Source organism: Pteropus alecto, unplaced genomic scaffold (genome assembly GCF_000325575.1).
Source record: "Pteropus alecto unplaced genomic scaffold, ASM32557v1 scaffold143, whole genome shotgun sequence".
Classification (NCBI taxonomy): Eukaryota; Metazoa; Chordata; class Mammalia; order Chiroptera; family Pteropodidae; genus Pteropus; species Pteropus alecto.
In genome coordinates, this window is record NW_006434828.1 from 4,406,134 (window position 1) to 4,426,246 (window position 20,113).

General features: G+C 58.8%; 1 protein-coding gene across 1 annotated transcript in view; it reads right to left on the reverse strand.

The window, feature by feature from the left end:
• Positions 1–464: 464 nt before the first annotated feature.
• HDLBP (high density lipoprotein binding protein) overlaps positions 465–20,113 on the reverse strand; it is a 62,981-nt gene continuing 43,332 nt past the window's right edge. Inside the window, exons 12-29 of the mRNA XM_025045435.1 lie at positions 20,100–20,110; positions 17,773–17,912; positions 16,430–16,534; positions 16,194–16,307; positions 15,234–15,320; positions 14,960–15,091; positions 11,521–11,739; positions 9,039–9,260; positions 8,706–8,924; positions 7,828–7,966; positions 6,237–6,382; positions 5,243–5,347; positions 4,887–5,021; positions 3,859–4,002; positions 1,883–2,068; positions 1,324–1,440; positions 1,036–1,164; positions 465–921 (exon numbers count right to left, since the gene is read on the reverse strand). Of these exons, the coding sequence (XP_024901203.1) occupies positions 835–921; positions 1,036–1,164; positions 1,324–1,440; positions 1,883–2,068; positions 3,859–4,002; positions 4,887–5,021; positions 5,243–5,347; positions 6,237–6,382; positions 7,828–7,966; positions 8,706–8,924; positions 9,039–9,260; positions 11,521–11,739; positions 14,960–15,091; positions 15,234–15,320; positions 16,194–16,307; positions 16,430–16,534; positions 17,773–17,912; positions 20,100–20,110 (2,437 nt within the window). The 3' untranslated portion in view covers positions 465–834. The remainder of the gene's footprint in view (positions 922–1,035; positions 1,165–1,323; positions 1,441–1,882; positions 2,069–3,858; positions 4,003–4,886; positions 5,022–5,242; positions 5,348–6,236; positions 6,383–7,827; positions 7,967–8,705; positions 8,925–9,038; positions 9,261–11,520; positions 11,740–14,959; positions 15,092–15,233; positions 15,321–16,193; positions 16,308–16,429; positions 16,535–17,772; positions 17,913–20,099; positions 20,111–20,113) is intronic.

Below are 20,113 nucleotides of genomic sequence, written 5' to 3' on the forward strand. Positions count from 1 at the left end.
TACTTGCCCTCGAGGCTGTGGAAAACCTGTGACCCCAGACGTGTCTGAACCAAGTCTGAGCGACCCACACGTAAGGTCACTGCCACGCGCTGAGGTAGAAGCATTCGAAAGGGCAGACGCAAAGGGCTGAAAGTCACATAACCGTCAGCCGTCACTCAGAGCAGGTACCCTCCCCCCCAGCTTGGCGGGCCACCCCCCTCCATATCGTCACCGTGGCAGCCCGTGGACCCAGATGGCAGGCATGTGGCCTCACGCTGCAGCACCTGTGGAGCCCCGGTCACCCTCTGCCCCTCTGACCAGCACCCTGCGGCTCTCCTCGGGTCCGGGTGCTCGCGGTGTGCACGCCGGGGCCTCTTCCCCAACCCCGCGGTCTGGGCCAGGTGGGCTTTGTGGCAGCTGGAAGGGGGCGGGCTGCATTCCACAACAGCCAAGGGGGAGGAGGAGGGAAAGGAAGAGGGCAAACATTTTGGCTTTTATAAAGTCAAGGAAATTTATTTCCTGAGGTCATGACACAGGAAGTAGACTCAGCCACGGCTTGGGGGCCAGCACTCTCCGGACATGCTGGGTGGACCGGGGAGCTGCCGGTCAGCGCTGACCGCCATGGCGAGCCATCCGGAGCGCGGGTGCCAGGGGTGGGTCCTGAGCACGCGCTGGGGCTGGCCAGGCCCGGAACCGGCCACACACGGCGCCGGGCACCCCGGCTTCACTGTGAGACCTCGGGGAGGGGGGAGTATCGACAATTTACGAGGGTCCAGCCGCTGGGTCAGGTCGAGACAAACCACTGTGTGCTGGGGCGTGGGTCAGCAGGCTGGAGAAGCTTCTGCTTTCTGACCATTATCGTTTGGGGCCCCAAGGGAGGGTCTTGGGGGCCACCTGAGCCCCAAAACTGGGGAATTCCTCGGAACTGCTCATGTCAGGAGCCTGTGGGAGGAAGGGCACAGCTTCAGCAGGGGGCTGCACTCAGGTGGCCCCCTAGCGGCTCCCCACCTCGGCCGCTGGGCATGGGGGCGGGGTCCCCTGGAGAAGACACCTGACCTTCTCGCTGCTGCTGGCAGTCCAGGGAGCGTCCCGCACCACGAAGCCCTTGGACGGCGCCCTGGCCTCTTCATGGGCAGGGGGCTTCATGTAGACCTGCAGCACCTCACTGTCCACCACGTCGGCCAGCTGTGGGGGCGGGGGCGGGGGGAGGGCGGGAGTCAGTCTGCAGTGGGGATGCTTAACGAGCACTCCCACCGTGCGCACCCATTTCCAGCATCTGGGGCTCGGTGCACCTGGCACACCTGAGAACCCCCATGGGCTGCCCCACATGACCCCAGCACTCACGTATTCCTCCTCCAGGTTGAGGATGTGGTCGATGGCCTCCTCCACATTCTCTGGCAGCCCCGTCACCGTGACACAATTGGGGTCTGGGGCCCCGCTCTGTGGGAAGCGAATGTCCACCTGGAAGGCACACACGCAGCGGCTGAGAACGGTCACTGCCAGCACCTTCGCCTCGTGCTGGTGCGAGCGTAGGGAGGGGTCTGGGTCCCCGGGCGTCCCCAGAACATGGACGCCCCGAGCACGGAGAGAGCTCCATTCGCACAAGGCAGAGGGAACAAGCCGAGGTACCCGTGTCTCAAAGGTGCAGAGCCCACCGAGAGCGAGCGTGCTCAGGATGCTACGCCCTGCTGTGACCCGCTTGACCTCACCCCCTCAGGGACAAGCACCCAAACCATGGACGTCTCCCCTCTGAGACCCCGTGGGTCAGCGAGAACAATCAGCGATCGAGGCAGGAGGTCCTGAGGCCGGGAGATGGTCCCCCGTGCTCCCTCGGCAGCCCACAGAGAGGGACTCGTGGGCACTTACTGGACACAAATGTCCTCAGGCGGGGCGGGGCACTCACCTTGAATTCATCCATGATTTTGCGAATGGCTTTGCCGCGGGCGCCAATGATGCGGGCATGGACACGGTGGTCTAGTGAGACATCCTCAGAAACCATCTGTTCAAGTTCACCCACGATTTTCAATATGGCGTCCCGGGCGGCTTCTGTGTTCTTCTCGTACCCCGTGATGGTGATTTGGTCCTGCGGCTGAGATGGGAGAATCCAGTCAGAAGGAAAATGCCCCCGGGACTCGCGGGCAGGAGGGGCGGGCAGGGGCTCTGGCCTCACCTGGGGGAGAGAACTTCCGCACTGAATGAAAGGAGGTGGGAAGGAACAGCGAGTGGCTGACTTCGAAGAGCAGGTTAGCGATGCCCACTCAGCTCCCGCCCCCACCCCCAAACTTCACCAAAAAGCCGCGTGCAGGAACAGAAAGCACCTGCCAACGAAGGTGACCAGACACTGGCAGGTGAGGGCTCGGGGCCCTTTGTCTGGAGAGGTCTCTGCTGGAGATGGAACGACCTGGAAGACGGTGCCTGACACGTGGTGGGCACAGCGCCCCACAGCTACGGTGTACCCTGGCCTGGGGCCTCCCTCTTACTGAGTAACACACAGCACAAGGGCGCCGGCCCGTAAAGGCTCACAGGGCGAATGGGTAATTCAAGACACAGAATTTACACACAAGGTAACAACCTAAGCCACATCCTCCAGAACAGGAGCAAACGTTACACCCACAGAAAAAGAACAGAACACAACGTTAAAGGAAAAAGGACCAGAAAACAAGAATAAACACCTGGGAAAAAAACCAGAAGAGCAGGAACTTAGAGACCCACTGGGAGAGGCCAGAGAAACCCCAGGGGACTCGAGAGCAGCAGCCTGACCCGCGGCCCACGGCCGGCCCAGAAACCTGCGCCAGCCAGTGAGGCGTCGCCAAGACAGCGCGGGCCCAGGACAGACAGCAAATGGAGCGTAAGTCTCACAGGACAAAGCTGTGTACGAAAAAAATGTGGCTGCTTGACCCTACTTGGCTCATGAGATGTTAGCAGCCTAAACACTAAACGATGACTTTAAAAAACTCGTCATCGTATACAAAAGCTGAAAGAGATAAAAGGAAGTGAAGTTAAATTCTCAAGATAATTGAAAATCGAAGTTGAAAATAAAACAAGGCAGCACAAACACGTTCTTCAGAAACACAGGCGAACAGAAAAAAGGGCAGAGCGGGAAGGCTGAGGGCGGGCCGAGGGCGGGTCGGCACCTGCAGGCCCGCCTCCCTTCCCTGGTGACGATGACGCAGGCATGTGACTGGCTCAGGGAGACAGAGGGTCGGGGAGCAGCAGACACAGCAGGCGGGCGCCCACCACAACACACGCAGGGGGTTCGGCCAGTCCATAGAGGTCTCTGCGGTTCACAGCCCCAAGTTCTAGTGAACCGGCTCCGGTGCTGGGCGGCGTGCGGAAGGCCGCGGAGGACCCGGCAGAGACCAGCTCTCACCGCATACGAGGCTGTGCCCCAGGGGCCGGCACCTCCCAGAGGCTGAGCCTGAGGAGAGGAGCAGGGAGGACCCGGAGATGCTAGGCAGGGCTGTGGGATGGGCGATGGGGTGTCCAGAGACGGGGCTGCTTCCCGCTCCCCTCTGAGGACACAAGGCGGTGGGCACCTCTGCAGTCCCCACCTGTGAGGACAACCCTGCAAGAAGGCCCCAGCCCAGCTCCCAGGAACGACAAGGACACACCCTGCAGAGGAGTGACCAGGTGGGCGACGCCCCAAGTCCACACTGTGACACAGCCGTGTCAGAGAAACCTCACCCAACTGGCACGGGCCAGGATGGGGCCAGACCCCGGGCCAAACTCGGAGTCAGAGACCTGCCCTTGAACCCTGGCCTCTGACCGTCTGCCGCGGTACAAGTTTGCCTGCTCCCTGCTCCCAGGTAAGGACAAAGGTCGACGTGAGTCCCACCTGCCCCCAGCATGGTGCTGGGCCTGACCTGAGCGGCTGCTTACCTGGCTGCCATCGTCCTTGTCAGGAAACTGGATGCTCACGTCATGCTCCAGGCGGATCTGGGTGATCACCGCCCCCTTTCTCCCAATGATTTTGGGGTGGTACTTGGGGTCCACAGTGACACTCAGCTTGAAACTCCGTAGAGCCTAAAAATGAAACAAACGAGTGAGGCTAAGAGGGGAGCGCGTCCCTCGCGACCTGCACGTCACACGCGTCCACGGCCCCACCCCACCTGGACCTGGACGGCACCCACTGTCACCCCAGCAGCAAAAACAAGGCAAGGCCTTCCTGTCAGCCGGTGCCGCATCCCAGCGTCAGCTACTAGCGAGAGCCAGGGGACTTGGCTACCGCAGCCATGTCCACAACCCCTCAGGAGGCCCTGGGAGGCCTGGGGGACAGCTGAGGGGAGCCGCGTGCGGGTGGCCTGCGCCTGGCTCCTCTCCTATTTGTGAAACAGGCATCTGAGGAGGCAGTCGGCAAAGTGCTCTGTTCTTTTGGGGCCGGGGTACAGAAGCACCCACAGAGGAGGGAACAAAAGTGCTAAGGGGCAGACACAGCCTGGCCGCCTGTGGCCAGAGGACAAACCCCAAAGCCGGTGCCGGTGCCCACACAGCGGGGACACGCTCCAGCCGCAGGGCCAAGAGCTCTGCCAACCACTGGGCCCTGCACTCAGCGAAGAGCCCGTGACTGCGCACCCTGGGAGAGACGCCTGCTGCTGCCGTCACTCGGGCGACAGGCGAGGCGGGCTCTCATCCGTCCTCAGCAGCAGGGGAAGCGCGGATGGGGGCCCGACGCCGACCCACGCCGCACAGCATGTGCTGGGGGCCCCTCGGACAACGGCCTCCATGTGTCCCCGTGTCCACTTTTAGAGAAACCACTGATAGACAGGGAGGCCGGACGTGGTCGCTGCTAGATAAGAAGCAGCCACGCCGCCTCACGCCGCCTGAGGAAAGGTCTCCAGATGCCGCCTGCACGATGGCTACTCCCAGCCACCCTCGAGTGTGTGCGTGCCAGCCCGCCTGGCACTCACCCGGTCCTCCTGCTCGGCCTGCAGCTCCCTCACGCGCTCCAGGAGCCCGGCCTTGGCCCGGCCCAAGTTCGCAGCGAGGCCTGTGATGGCGACGATGTCGGACTGCAGCTCCGGTGCGGGGACGTGGATGTTCACCTGCGCGGAGACGGGAACAGAGCCGAGTGCGTGGGGGGCCTTCGGGACAGGATGTGTCCATTTGGCCCCCACTGATGCTGAGCTTGCCAGTCATGATCGGCGGCCTGTCGCATGTGCCAGGGACACACCTGTGGGCTCGGGAGAAGGAGGGCAGGAAGTGGGGCTGGACTCCACTTTCACATGTGTGCTCTCCAGGGAAAGGACTCACGAAGCTGCATTACCTCAAACTCGTCCATCATCTTGCGGATCCCGCTGCCCTTCTGCCCGATGATGTACCGGTGAAGGTCAAAGGGCACCTCCACTTCAACGGTGACAGGAACCAGTGCCTGCAGGGACGACGGTTGAAGTTAGGCCTGAGAACACGAGCAGAGTGACACCACAGGCTCAGCGACAGGTCTTCAGGGGGCACGAAGAAAAGCCAGCCCTGTGAGGACCGTCCACACTGTTCCCCCAAGGGCGGAGAAGGCCACCTGCAGCTCCACGGAAACACAGGGGCAGGATGAGGGATCCAGTGTTGAGGCTGACGCTGGCAGAGCAAACGCTCGCACCCCGGCCTCCGCCCCTGACTGCAGCAGGCCCCTCGCAGAAGCACAACGAAGCAGGACCGGACAAACCAGGGAACGGGACGTCGGGCGTGGGGGAGGGGAAGCGGCTGGCAGGCAGAGGCTCGCCCCGACTCCCGGCCTCGCCACGGTCGGGAACGGGCTACAATCCAAGCCCACGAGAGTCTCGGGGACGGCGGCAAGGGGCACAGGCACGCTGGCTGGTCCACTCCGCGTCAGCCGCAAACCCCAACCGCCCCCACGGCACTTGACCTCGACGCATGGTAACTCTGTCCCTCACTTGCCTCCGTGCACCGTGCACGGCCGTCCTGCGGCTATGGTGAGGTGGCACGCAGAGCAGCACCCGGCACGTACATAAGTGACACTCAAGAAGCACTCACTGCCAAAAGCAGCCTGAGACAGGTCTGGACATCCCTGCTGCCCAGAGGGGACACTGAGACCAGAGGCCACATTCACTCTGCTGCTAATGACAGCCATCGGCTCTGCTCTCGGCGGCCTCCCGATCCCCGGGCAGCTGCCAGGTCCTAGGGAGACAGCGCCTCCACCTGTCGTGCAAGCCAAGGCGCTCAGGGCTCAGGACTGAAGTGACCGGTGGCCCGTGGCCACCAGGCAGCATCGCTGAGGCCACACCTCGCCCAGGCCGCCCACGTACCTCCAGGGCTTCCTTGGCGGCTTCACACTTTTCCTTCCGGCCAGAGATGACGATGATGTCACACCTCCGGGGAGAGCCAGGCTCGGCCTCTCTGCTCTCCCCGGTGTCGTCGCCATTCTCCTGGACGGCCGGCTCCATGCTGTGGACTAGGGACAGAGGGAAGGGGCAGTTCGCACAGGCCATGCGCATACGCTCCACTTCCTCCTGGAGCACGAAGCTACCTGCCTCGGAGGCCGAGGTGAGATGCACAGTGTGCAGCAGGGGCGGAGGGCGGGGCCCGCGCATCTGAGGGAGGATGGACATGTGGACAGCCCAGGAGGCATGGTGCCGCTGGGAGGGGCTCGAGAGATTTGGGAGGAACGAGATAAGGCTGCACCAGCTTCTTATGCCAGGACGCGAGCCAGCACCCCGAAGAGACGTGAAACAGGGCATGGGAGCAGCCGGCCAGGCTCCCACGGGCCGCTCCAGGGGCCGCGTGTTCACCAAAACAAACACCAGCACAATGCTCCTGGCGAAAAACGAAATCCAGGAGTCCGGTCGCTACATAGACGAGCGAATGCCAACAGGCAGGACTGCCATCGTGACCTTGGATTAAAATTTGGGGGAAGAGGTGGGCTCTGCAGGATGCTTTTAAAGCTGGCAAAACTTGAATTTCAACTATGAATTTGATAACGATGTCATATAATCAGATCTACCAATTGTGATGAACACGCCCAAGTTACCTCAACTGACGTAAGAGAATACCCTCGTTCTGAGAAAACCGTCCAATGGGCAAGGAGCAAGTCTGAAAACTGCACTCGCGTGCCTCAGAAAAATCGAGTGTGTGTGGGAAGTGGGGAGGGAGCATGAGAACTGGTGAGTTTGGATAATGAGCATACAAAACATGTCTTCATACACTCCTGGGCAATTTTTCTTTTAATTATGAAATTACATCAAAATTAAAAAGTAAGCAGTCAAGGGTGAAACATGACACCCTATGACAGCTAGTTTTCTATTCACAACAACCTGCATTCCCAGAGAGACAGAGGAGCTTCGAGGGCCCAGATGAGCACTGGGGGCCAGGGCACGTGGCACATGCTTGGCAGGCACACGCGCCGAGCTCGGCCCCATGGGCAGCTGAGACTTCCCCCTAGAGGGCAGGACACACCTTTGCATCAAGACCAGGAGGAGACGTGATTTACGAAGTTGCTCTGCCCACAGCAGTCCTGCCACGGGTCACCTCCCCGTCCTTCCCACTCTGGGTGAAGTGGAGAGGAGAGGCCGCTGCCGTGGCCAAAGCAGACGCAGCCTCGGCGCACCGGCCTCCCCAGGGGCTGTGGGCAGTGGAGCCGAGCATGGGCTCCTGAGTAAGCAGCTGGCTCTGTCAGCAGATGTGAGCCTCTAGGATGCCTGAAGGGTGCCTGAAGGGTGCCTGGTCACCCTGGAGTGACTGACGAAGCTCACCTGGAGACGAGGCGTGAGCCCGAGCTCAGACCCCCGGGAAGGGAGGCGCTTCGCCAGGACGCCACGGCCACCTGTGCCTACCTCACCCCAGGTCGGGACCGCCTCACCTCCCACTTCCCAAGCGGCACGGAGCTCACTGCAGACCCACCTGGATTCTCCTCTCTGTCCGGGAACTTAATCTGAACATTATAGTCCCGTGTGATCTGCTGGATTCTGGACCCTTTGGGACCCATGACGGATCGATGGAATTTCTGGGGTATGGCACACTCCATGGTCACTTGGGCTTCCTGGGGGAGGTGCGGCATGACGGGAAAACACAGAGGCGAAGGTTAACCGCTCGTGGTCAATTCACACTCACGCCACGACCAAGCTCGCAGACGCCCCTTTTTCCCCAAGTGGAACCCAGAGCCCCACGTGTGATGGGGCAGAGGAAGGGCACAGGGCAGGGCCAAAGGGGAGCCTGGCGGGAGTCTCCCCAAGAAGGCTACAAAGTATCGAAGGCTCATCCGTGCAAAACTACACTGGTGCCGGCTCCCACTGGGAATTCGAATCTAACGACGCTGATTTCCCTCCAAGCGGACAGGGGGCCACATCAGTCCCAGGAAAGGGACACTGGGACGCTGCGGCTCTGACTCCACAAGGAGCCATCAGGCTTCGCTAGAGAAAGCGCCTCCGAGGCGGCAGCAGGGGGCCGTGGGGAGCGGGGCAAGAGCGAAGCTCTCCGAGGCTGGATGGAGAAGCAGCACGGTTGCTGTGGCCCCCCTGGACGCGCTGTGACCCCCTCTCCTTCAACCTATTTCCTTCTCCCTGGAGGAGGAGAGGAGAGCGGGAAGCTGGCTCCCCCGGACATGCCGTGCATTCGTAAACTGAACAGTAAGCTGCTTGTGAAGGCAGCTCCTCGTGGCCCGGCAGGGGGAGGCTGCTGGACTGTGAGAAAGGCAACCTGGCGAGTGGGGCCCGATGGGACAAACGGGGCGCCCTCCCGCCGCTGTGCCCGAGAAGCACGCCAAGCTCCCTGGCACCAACCAAGTCCTCGATGATCTCCTGGATGCGCTTCTTGGCCGCCTCCACACAGTCCTTGGCGCCCTTGAGGGTGACTTTGTCGCTCTGTGTGCCGGAGCGCGGGAAGCTAACCATCACCCCACCGTACTCCTCAGCAATCTCGCGCAGAACCTGGCCTCTTCGGATGACAAAATGACGGTGGTGCTTGGGGTCCACCAGCATGCAGTCTTCGACCACGTTATCCTGTGGCGTCAGGGGAAGGGAAGGGCGGTCAAGGGCCCGCTGGCCATGCCACGAGGCGCAGGCGGCTGTGGCTCGGCCTCGCTGGGCTTGGGGCTCTGGGCTGCTGGGTCTCACCAGGTTCTGGATCAGGGCCTCCAGCTCCTTCTGGGCCTCCCTGACCGCATCCTCTTTTCCCATGATGGTGATCAGATCCTGGTCCTTGTCCTCAGCTGTTGGGAATATGATGCGGGCCCCTGTGGTGTCGCGCACCTTGCGAATCTTGCCGCCCCCTTTGCCGATGAGGAACTTGTGGTACTCCGGCTTGGCGCGGACGTCGGCGGTGAAACTCCTGGTTTGCTGCAGAAACCAAGGCCACACATTGGCCCGCTGCCACCTGCCCAGCCCCTGGCGCAGGTAAACAGGAGGGCCTAGGGGACAACAGCATGGCGTAGGACTTATCTCACACTGTCACCAAGTGGGGCTACTCAAGTGGCACCAAAAGAGACACTGGCCACCCAGACTGTCCTCATACTTCCCTCCACCGCGACAAGAGAGGCCCACGCGGCTCAGAGCACGCAGACTTAGAACACACACAGAGCGCGCCCTCCAGCCCTGCCTTTACGGGTGCTCCAGGGGGGTGCAGGGCCAGCTGCGCCCCCACTTCAAGCTCAGAGACCCTAGTTGAGCACGGTCCTCAGCTGATACCAAGAAACCAGGGCCCAGGAAAGGCCGGACATGGGGATCGCGTTGCGGATGCCAGCTCCTCCGGCAGATCCATCTGGAAGGCACACGGGGGCACACGGGACCACACCCCTCCAGACCCACGCAGACCCACAGTGCACGCTCTCTCCCTCCTCCTGTCAAGCTTGACCCCAGACATGGGGAGAGCTGGCGTGCCAGCACGGGCAGGGAACAGTAGATTCTGTCACCTTTTCAGTGCTGCTTTCACAGGGCGCCAAGAGACTCTCCTACCCTCAGACACGAGGCCCTCGCCAGCAGCGGCCCTGCAGAAAGCTAACAAGTGAGGCAGGCCCAACCCAGCAAAATGGAAAAGGGTAACACGTCAGAACCAGGTGGGGCTCACCCCCAAGCTGCGAGATTGGTGAAACTTTAAAAAAGAGAAAAAAAGTCAATCTAATACATATGTTAAAAAAACCAAAAAACCAAAAAACCAAAAAACCGCCCCTGTGATCATGTCAATAAATGCAGGAAAAAAACCTTTGACCAAACTCAACACCCATCTGCAGCATGAAGCCTCAGCAAACTAGGGACAGAAGGGCGCGCCCTCAGCCTGATAAAGGACACCGCAGAAGGCCCAGCACCGGGCGCCCTTGACGCTCAAGGGCTGAGCACGTCCCCAAGTTCACAGCAGGGCGAGGCCATCCGCTCCCACCGCTGACACTCCACACACGGGAGTCCAAGTGATGCAGGGGGACGGGAAGCGTGGAATGCGGGTCAGGAAGAAAGATGCTGCTGCCCCTCGCAGACCGAGTGTGCTGCAGGAGACAAGAGGCTCACAAGCAACCACTGGGAAAAGGTACCAAAACTATTAAGTGAGCCTTAGCCTGGACACGTTCAAAAATCAAATGTATTTATTTCTACACGCTACCACAACTGAAAATGAAAATGGGCTACAAAATACTATGGGTAATAGCACTAAAAAAATAAAAAAAAAGAAACCAAAAAAAACGACATAAATTGAACAAAATGTGAATATCTACATACTAAAAACTACAAAACACCAAAAAAAAAAAGTCAGACTTAAAAGAATGAAATACAGACAAAGATTGAGAACTGCTGAGATCTCAATTTTCCCCAATTTGATCTTTAGCTTCAACTACACCAATCAAAATCCAAGCAGGATTTTCTTCCTCCTAGCATTCGACAAGCTGGTTCCAAAAATGCTTTTGGAAAGGCAAGATCTGGAACAGCCAAAAGAATTTTAAAGAGCACAAAACTCAAGGACTCGCCAGATGTCTCACAAAGCAGCGGCCCCCAACCTTTGTGGCACCAGGGACCGGTGCTCGTAGGAGCATCTAACGCCTGAGGATCTGCGGCAGAGCTGAGGCGGTGATGCCGGCGCTGGGGAGCGGCTGCAGATGCAGATGGAGCTTCGCTCGCTCGCCTGCCACTCACCTCCTGCTGTGCTGCTCGGTTCCTAACAGGCCATGGACTAAACCAGCCCGAGGCTTGGGGACCCTGCCATAAAGCTAGCTATTCTGGCCTTGTGGTGTCGCTGAGACTTAACGGTCCAGAAACAGACCCGCAGATGGGCTGTGACAAACGAAGAATCTTGAGGGGTCAAAACATTTTCACTGCCCTCATGTGGCAGTACATGAATGTATGTTCACCAAAAGCCAGACTACGCACTTTAGATAAATCATACTTTTAAAAAAGAAACCACAAAACTAACAGGCCGAACAGCAAACTTCCTCTGTTGTGTGTGGAAAGCCCTTCAGCGAAGGCTAGATGCAAGCGATGGGAAGGGGACGAGGAGCTCCTGGGCCTGCCAGGAAGAAAGGGAGCGTGGGGCCGGGCTGTGCGCCACCGAGAGGACAGACGTCTGTCTCGAGGACAGACACGTTGCCCACCCCACCCCGCCCCCCGCGGGACTCACCTTCTCCTCTGCCAGGTGTAGGAGCTGTCTCTTGGCCTTCTCCACGTCCGAGGAGGGGCCCCTGATGACAACCGTGTCACTGCCCGACCCCTCCACAGGGAAGTGGATGTGGACCCCGCCACACTCCTCCATGATGGCGCGGATCAGGCGGCCCTTCGTGCCGATGAGGGAGTTATGCAGCTTGGCCGGGATCGAGACCTCCGCCTCGGTTATGTTGGCCTGGAATCACATGCGGCATGAGGGAGCCATGTTTGCGTGTGGCCAGGAAGGGCTAGAGCAGAGGGCCCGGGGCCTCGTGCAGGTGTGGACGTGCGTGGAGGGCACGCGCACCGCGCAGGACGGTGGCCGTGGACTCAGACCGTAAACCAGTGCTTCGCTTCTTCAGCCCACCTGCGGCGCTGGCAGCAGAGGTCGGTCTGAGGGCTCTGGCCAACCTCTCCCACTGAAGCCCTGTAAGCGAGGACTCTGTCTCCAGTCACAGTGACACCAGCGACCAAGTTTACCTCCCACATGACACCGACCACAGGCGGGCTCCGTGCTGCCCCTGGCTGTGCTCCTGCGCCCAGGACAAAGAGCTGATAGTCCAGGGAGACCAAGTGCCTGGGGGTGGCGGGTCAGAGCCCAAGAAAAGATGGCGTGGAGAGAAGCTCCCGCGCTGACGCACGTAGGGAGACTGCCTGGGCCAGGGAAAGACGGCTGGAAGGACGAGAGGACACAAGGACTGTAGCTCGGTCAGCTGTCCCCGTTCATGGGACGCTAGGCACAGTACCCAGAGGGGTCTCACCTTGTAGCGGGAAATGACCAGCCGTGGACTACACACAAGCAGAAACCCACCTAACAAGCCTTAAAAGCACGTCCAGAAAAAGCTAATCGTTCTGAAGTGACCGAAAGCACAGAGACATCTATAGGAACACAGATGTGTCCAGCACCCGCCACAGCAAGCTTCACGTCTGGCCGACAAAATGAAAAAACCACCCAGGAGGAGGAGAAAACGCAAACCCAGCCAGGAACGACAGGTGTTAGAAAAGGTGGGCCAAGGAACCCAACAGGTGATGTTCACCATCCTGATTGTGGTCAAGAAGCCAAAGCAAAAGACTGAACACATTACGCATAAAAATAAAAGATTCAAATTGAACTTCTACAGGTGAAAACAGTGTCTAAAATGGAAAATATACCAGACAGGATTACAGGCAGATTATATATAGACTGCAGAAAATTAATGAATTTAAAGAAACTCATGGAGAAAGACACAGCACCCTTCCTCCTCACCCAAAGAAGCAGCGTCAGTGAACGGCAGGACGGCCCGCACGGCCGACACTCAGAACGAGCCCCTGAGGGGGAGGACGGGAAGAGCTGAGGAAGAAAGAGGCCCCAGTCGCCCAGATTCAATGACAACTCCAAAGTCACGTATCCACGAAGTTCAATGAACTCCAAGCAAAGAAACAACGAAAACTATACCAAGACATGTCGTAACTTGTTCAAAGCTGGTGAGACGGCCATAAACACAGCCGGAGGGAGAGGCCGGTGTGAGCAGACGAGCAAAGCGCAGGGCAGTGGCAGCTGTCCCGTCAGAAACGACCTGAGTGCGAAGACGGAAGCGAGGCCCCCAGGACGGAAAGGGACAGGGGGCGACCAGGGCGCACGAGCCGCAGGGGCTCCTGCTCCGGCTGCCGGCAACACACAACGGTGCGGCCACTCGGGGGCACGGGCCAGCAATTTCTTATAAAATTAAACACACGCTTGTCATGTGACCCATCTTACTACTTATTACAAAGAGAAAGAGGCCATCTGTGAGACTCCGCTGGGACAGCCCGGAAAAGCCAGCACCGTGGACACGTACGAGATCAGTGGTTGCCCGGGGTTTGGGTAGCATAACGTCGCTTGACTCCAAGTTTAAGAGGTACACTGAACACCCAAAGCTACCACCAAAATAGTTATGACAAGCCGAAAATGGAGATAAAAGCAACGAAAACGTTCGATCCAAAAGGCAGAAAGAGAGAACAAAGCGCAAAGGACACAGGAGCACCGAGAGCCAGACGGACTCAGCCCAAGCGTGCAACGCCCTCCGGCGAGGCGGCCCCGGGCTGCACAGGGTGCAGCGCGAGCAGCACATTCCGGAGATGGCGGTCGCGGTGACGGCTGCATGTGGACGTGACTGACGCTGATCCGCACGCTTAGAGACGGTTAAGATGGCAAACTTTACACACGTTTCACCACAAATTTAAAAGTGAAAAAAACAATCTCATTGAATGTAATTAAGTATGTGTTATAAAAAACGTGTAATGCAGCATAACCACTAATGAAATTAAGTGTAAACACCTCAATTTAAAAGGCAGAATTATCAGAATGACCAGAAAAACAAGCTGCCTAAAAGAAACCCACTTTAACATAAAAGTAGGTTTTGGAGCAAAAAATATTACCAGGGATAAAAGGAAGTCATTTTATAAAGATGCAAATCATGTACATTAGGAATGAAAGAGATGACATTACTACAAAGAGTAAAGAAAAATACGAGAACATTATGAAAATATGCTAATAAATTCAACAACTTAGACAAAACAAAAACCCTTGGAAAAACACAAACTAGAAACACGATCTAGCCACGCAGTGAAATATTACCCAGCAATAAAAAAAAATGACGCATAAGAAAACCAAGCTCACGGAGAACAAAACGATGGTGGCGGGAGGTGGGGGCGGGTGAAACGGGGGACGGGGTCAAAGGCACAGACTTCCGGCTGTAAACTGAGTAAGGCCACGGTGTGAGGGACGGCGAGGGGGCTGCGCTGGTCGGCAACTCTGCACTATTTCAGAGATGCTGGGAGAGATCTTAACTGTCACATCATGAGGAAAAAACGTAACTGTGGGTGGTGACAGCTGTTGACAACACTCACTGTGATGACCGTTTCCCAACATACACAAACATGGGACCATCACACCGCACACCTGAAAATAACGTCCCATGTCAATTATGTCTCAAAAAACGAAGAACTGATACACGTGACAACACGGTTGACTCGACACAACCACGCAGATGAGAGCAGCTAGACTCAGGCGAGTGGGCGCTACGATTTCTCCACACGACGCAGACAAGGCAGCTGAGGGGCTGGCTGCGGAGAGCAGGGAAGCTGGCAGCAAGTGGGACGGAGGTGTTAAAAGGGGGTACAAAGCAATTTGGGGGATGACAGATACATCTGTCATCCCGGTGGGGGAGGGGACTCCACGGACACACACTCCTGCCCAAACTCATCCGGCCGCACACCTCACACGTTTTCAAAAGCTGAGGCGGCGGTGAGGCCTTTGGGACCGCGACGTCCGAGTCCAAGGCCACGGCGACTGCTCGGGACCACAGGCCAGTGCAGGCAGCTTCCTCCCAGCGTGGAGCGAGGCCCCGCCCCGCCCGGCGCGCGCGCCCCCGCCCTGCCCTGCAGCTCCCCATTACCAGGTCTTTCTGGATGGACAGGATGCGGCTCCGGGCGGCCTCACAGTTGGCCCGCTTGCCTGTGATGACGATGGTCTCAGAGTTGCTGTTCTCCGCTGGGAGATCGATCTTGGTGTTGCTTTCCTCTCGGATCTGTGACAGAGGCAAGCGTGAGGCCCCGAGCAGCAGCAAGGCCGGGGTGGGGCGCCCAGGGCTGGGAAGGATGGCTCCCGCCTGCAGACCCCGCACAGGGTGCCCAGGGCGCCCAGGGCTGCGAGGCAGGCTGAGCTGTCACCTTCTTGATGTTTGCGCCTCCTTTCCCGATGATGTTCTTGTGGAACTGCTTGAAGATCGGAACCGAGATCGAGTAGCTGTTCTCCACCTTAGGGACGAGAGCGACGGACCAGTCCCCAGTCACGCCACAGAGCGAGATGGCCCTTCTGTCCCAAGGGCAGCATCAAACGACAGGACTCTGCTCCTGAACAGGTCCCCGTCCGCTGCTCTCTCCTGGCTGGGGGGTCTGTCTGCCACAGGACGGGTGAGACAACTGCCCAACCCAGCCCGCTGGAGCTGACAAGAGGCAAAGCCCCTTTAGTAGCCACAGAACCTGCCATCTTGGATGCAGGGTCCACGATCCAGAAGCGATCAGGTTTGGCCGGGCGCTCTCGACCAATGCTCTAGGTTAAAGAGTCATCCATGCCACACCTGGGATGGTGGTTGCTTAGGGACGGACAGAGGCCGGGACGCCAGGCTCAGAACACAACAGACCTGCCTCTCAGGAACGCCGGCATGCAGGGCAGTGCACGCAAGCCCGGTGCCGGGAGGCCCTCCCTGTCCCCTCTCGGGCGGTCACGAGCCTAGGGCACACCCCGTGAGAACCATGAGGTGCGTGAGGCCAGCTGCAGCCTGCCCGTCACTCGCCCCCTCTGTGCCAGGCTTGAGGAAAGGAACCGCTATGTGACTCCTGGGACACACCTCTCCCTAGGGGAAAGACAGACCCTCAGGGAACAAGGGAGCTGGCACGGGGAGGGGGGCCCTCCCCACCGGAATTCCACAGAATACTCAAGTGGGAACAGTGTCTGCCATCTAAACCTCAACCGCTAAGAAATGGCATTGGTACTTTGTCTCAAGTCTCCAAGACAGCAGACCCACCCGGCACCGGAGCGTGCTCCCCGAGGCAGGGGTTCTGAGGGTACACATCTCTCACGCTGTCTGCAACACTGTCACACAACAAAGGATGGAAAATGTCCCCTACCAAATCCGCCACCATCTTCTGCATGTACTTTGTGCATTTCTCAACTTCATTCTTAGGCCCTCTCAGTTGGACAATATCACTTTTTTGTGCTGGGTCTGGAAAGTTGATGATAACCTAGAAGAAATCATCGAGAGGCCAAGTCCAGATGCTGGGAAGAACTCCGATAACCGCGTGCTCCCAATGCCCACCAGACCACCCGTGCGGGCTGAGGCACACACGCCTGTGGAAAACTGTACCTCTGGGAACTTGTCCCGGATCTCACGGATCCGCTCGCCCTTCTGCCCGATGATGGTGCGATGAAACCTCTGCTCGATGACCAGGTCCTTGGTGCGCTCGTTTTCCTGAACACACGACGCAGGGGTGACGTCACGCACCATGAGCCAGGTGGGCAATGCCCCCCCACGCACGACGCAGGGGGTGACGTCACGCACCACGAGCCAGGTGGGCAATGCCCCTCACAGCCGGTGAGGTGGTGCCCAAGTGTGTCTGTGTAGCACCCCTGGGTGTCCCTGGCCGGGAGTGTCACACTGCAAGTGTGTCACTCTTCTGAGCAGAGTAGGAGCTTTAGCTGACAACTGCTACTGCAGGAGCCACAGTCCCCAGAGCGGCTCAGCATTTCGGCTGGAACTGGAAGCAGACCCCGCGGCTGGTACTGTGCAGAGCAGGGATGACCCCTCTCCCCCCGCACACGTCCAGTACGCGTTATTAAGAAAAAGGACGGCTCAACACAGGGCACTGAACCCACGTGTTCTTCAGCCTCCCCAGAGGACCATCAGCCGCCAGACATGTTAAAGAGCCCCAGGAGGTTCCAGACCAGACCGGCCTCCAACTGACAGAGGAATCGAGGTCCAGAATGTAGTAACAGGACACCCCAGAACCAGGGACCAGGACGGTCACGATGAGAACCCAAGACACGGGGCAGAGTGAGCTCAGACACGGCCAGAGGGCAGCCGCAGGAGGCCGTACCACGCCATGGATTATGGCTGAGAAAAAGAGTCAGGACTGTACACTGGGCCCCTGATCTGCAACCCCAGGAACAGCACTGGTGCGGGACGGAGCGAGAAGGCCAGGTGACGACAGCAGAATGCGCCGCACGGCCCCGGCCTTTCCTGGCAGTCTGCACACGTCACGCTGAGCAAGGTGCACTCACACGGCACCAGACGCATTTGGATTCGAAGGTGCTCCACGTGCAACCCAGGTGCAGACTCGCTGCTGTGACTCGGGGGAGTGCTACCATTGGGGACGGGGAAGGAAGGCCCACCGCACACACCCCCGTTGCCATTTGAGATAACTCACAGCAGTGACTCTTCACCTCGGATGCACCAGTGACACCCGGGTGTGTGTTTTAAGAATCCAGAAAAGTCTATCGTGATGCCTGTGGCTGGTGCTCAGGCATCAGGGGCTCTAGGGTCTGGCTGAGGCTGAGCTCCGCTGCCCCTGCCTGCCAGCACCACAGCGGCCCAGCAGAAGACCTGGTGACTTCCACTCCCACGACTGCACGCGACAGTGACAGAGATGGTGCTCTACAGAGGCGCCCAACAGGCGGGGTGGGCCTCCACAGCAGGACTGCTGGGCGTACCATGCGGGAGGCGAGGTCCAGCAGCTCCCGCTTGGCCTGCCGCACGCCCTGTGGGTCGCCCTCGATGCGGACCAGGCTGCTCTTCTCGCTGTCTGGAGGGATGCGCACAGACACCTTGTACTGGTCCTTGACCCTGTTGACTTAAGCACACAGAAGGGGACACACCTGGGACTCAGAATCAACTGCAATGCACCGGTGACCAACAGGTCTAAAGCCCCTAAATATCCGACCAGCCATCCCACAAGTAGAAGGACGAGGAGGCCCAGGGCAAGACCTCCCATTCTTCACACGAGCGGGGTCTGCTCTCCACCGGAATAGTCTGAGACTGCTAACGGACCACTGGCTGAGACCACAGAGCCTGAGGCCATTGGCCTGGAGTGTGGCTGGCACTTCAGAATACAGCAGGTCCCCAATAACATCGTTTTCTTAAACTTCCTTTCATTATAACGCTACGAAAAAACCCGACTTCTATGTGGGGCCCTGTCCATGGCGTGTGTGGTCTCCCCACATCTGTGCGGGTTCCTCTCATGTCCCAGAGATGTGCCCGTGGGGGTGACTGAATGCTCAGACTGTCCAGTGACGGGAGGACGGTCTGAGCAGGGCAGGGCCCCCCTTGCACCCCGAGCTCCGGCAGGGGCTCGGCCCCCGCAGCCCTGAACCGGAAGCGGCGGGGAAAGAGAGTCATCGTCCTCGTCTGCCTTCATCTTTCCTAAATGTCTGCAGACCTCACCCTTGCTTTGTGTTTCACATCAGAAGCGTTTGGGGTCTTATGTAGAGCTGGGTGATGTCCGGTGGCCGGAAACGTGCCGCAGGAACATAGCCTTTGGTCACGTCGTCAGCCTCTGGCACAACTGGTTTCGTTACATGTCGTTTCACGTAAAGTCAGTCTCTGAGACCCTATTATGATGTAAGTGAGGACTCGCTGCATTTAAAAGATCTCAGGTATTTCTAATGTGAAGACAAGTCTGGGAACCACACATCAAAAAGTTACTCAACCCAATAAAAGTTAAAAACCATTAACTGAAGCTCGGGGCACCCCATCAACCCAAGAGCCCCACGGAGGCTGTGCTGCTGCCTCAAGAGACTCCCTGGTCAGCTCAGCTCCAAACCCAGCACTCAGCTGTCTCTGCATGACAAGTGAAGCTGAGGGCCTCTCCCGTCCCCTCTGGACAGCACCCAGTGTCCGTGGCAGAGCCAGGCTGCACCCTGGCCAAGTGTCAGCAGCAGGAAATGGAGAAGCACCTGGCCCACTGTGCAGTAAGGGGCCACTGTTTGGAGGGCCACCAAAAAGAGCTGAAAGCAGAGACCGCCAGGAGCCAAGGTGCTCGGGGACGTGAGGGGGCACTGCTCCAGGTCAAGCCACGCAGGACCACAAGGCCAAGGACATAAGAACTGGGTGGCAGAAGAGAAAACGAAGGGTACAGGCTGAGCCAGACGAGAGCAGACACAACTCTCTGAGCCACGCTAGGTGGTTCCACACATCCTAGGCAATTAATGTCAGAACTGTGCTTCCCTGCATTTGGGAAAAAACAAAAACAAAAAAACCCACTGTGGATAAACAAGACATACGTGTAACAGTAACAAAAGCGAGTTTGCGGTGCGTGCGTGGCTCCAGCAGTGTGTGCCGATCAGCTCTGGAGTCGCTCTGTGCGAGCGGTTTAATCCACTCCCAGAATGCGAGACCGACGCCAAACGGAGAAGTGCCAACCTCACGTGTACGCAAAAAAAGTGGACTGCACAGGACAAAGCCAGAGGTGCGCTCGCAGAGGCGTCCTATCTGCTCAGGGGGGGCCTCACAACCTAGGGGAGGTCCCAGGAGCGGGCACACGCTGGCCCCCACCTTCCTCTGAACTCAGAGCCCGCAGGCCCCGAGATGTGTGGGGGGCCGCGCAGGTCAGCTGAGCAGAGCAGCTGTGAAACGCACGTGGGCTCCAGCAGAGTTCGCCGGCATACCCGACACCCCCCACGGGTCAGCCTGACACTGAAGGGGGCCTGACACGTCCCTTCTTGCCCAGCAGGCCCCCTCTCTGCGGGGTCTGACTTGGGCACGAGCCAGGAAACTCCTGACTCCTCCCTGAGCTCCACATGAGGGTGCCAGGCAGTGAGGGCTGCGGAAGCTGGTGGACCGTGCCCCAGCGCGTCTGGGGGCCTGTAAAGGACGGAATCCCCGGGGGTGCTTCCCCACAGCCCCTGTGGGTCAGGCGGCGGACTGACCAGATGGATCACGTTCCCCTCTAGGCCAAATGGCTCCAGACCACCACGGCCCAAGGAGAAGGTGAGGACACCGGTCAGAAGCCTCACGCCTGCCCTGAGCCGGCCGCACTCACTGTTGGCTCCGCTC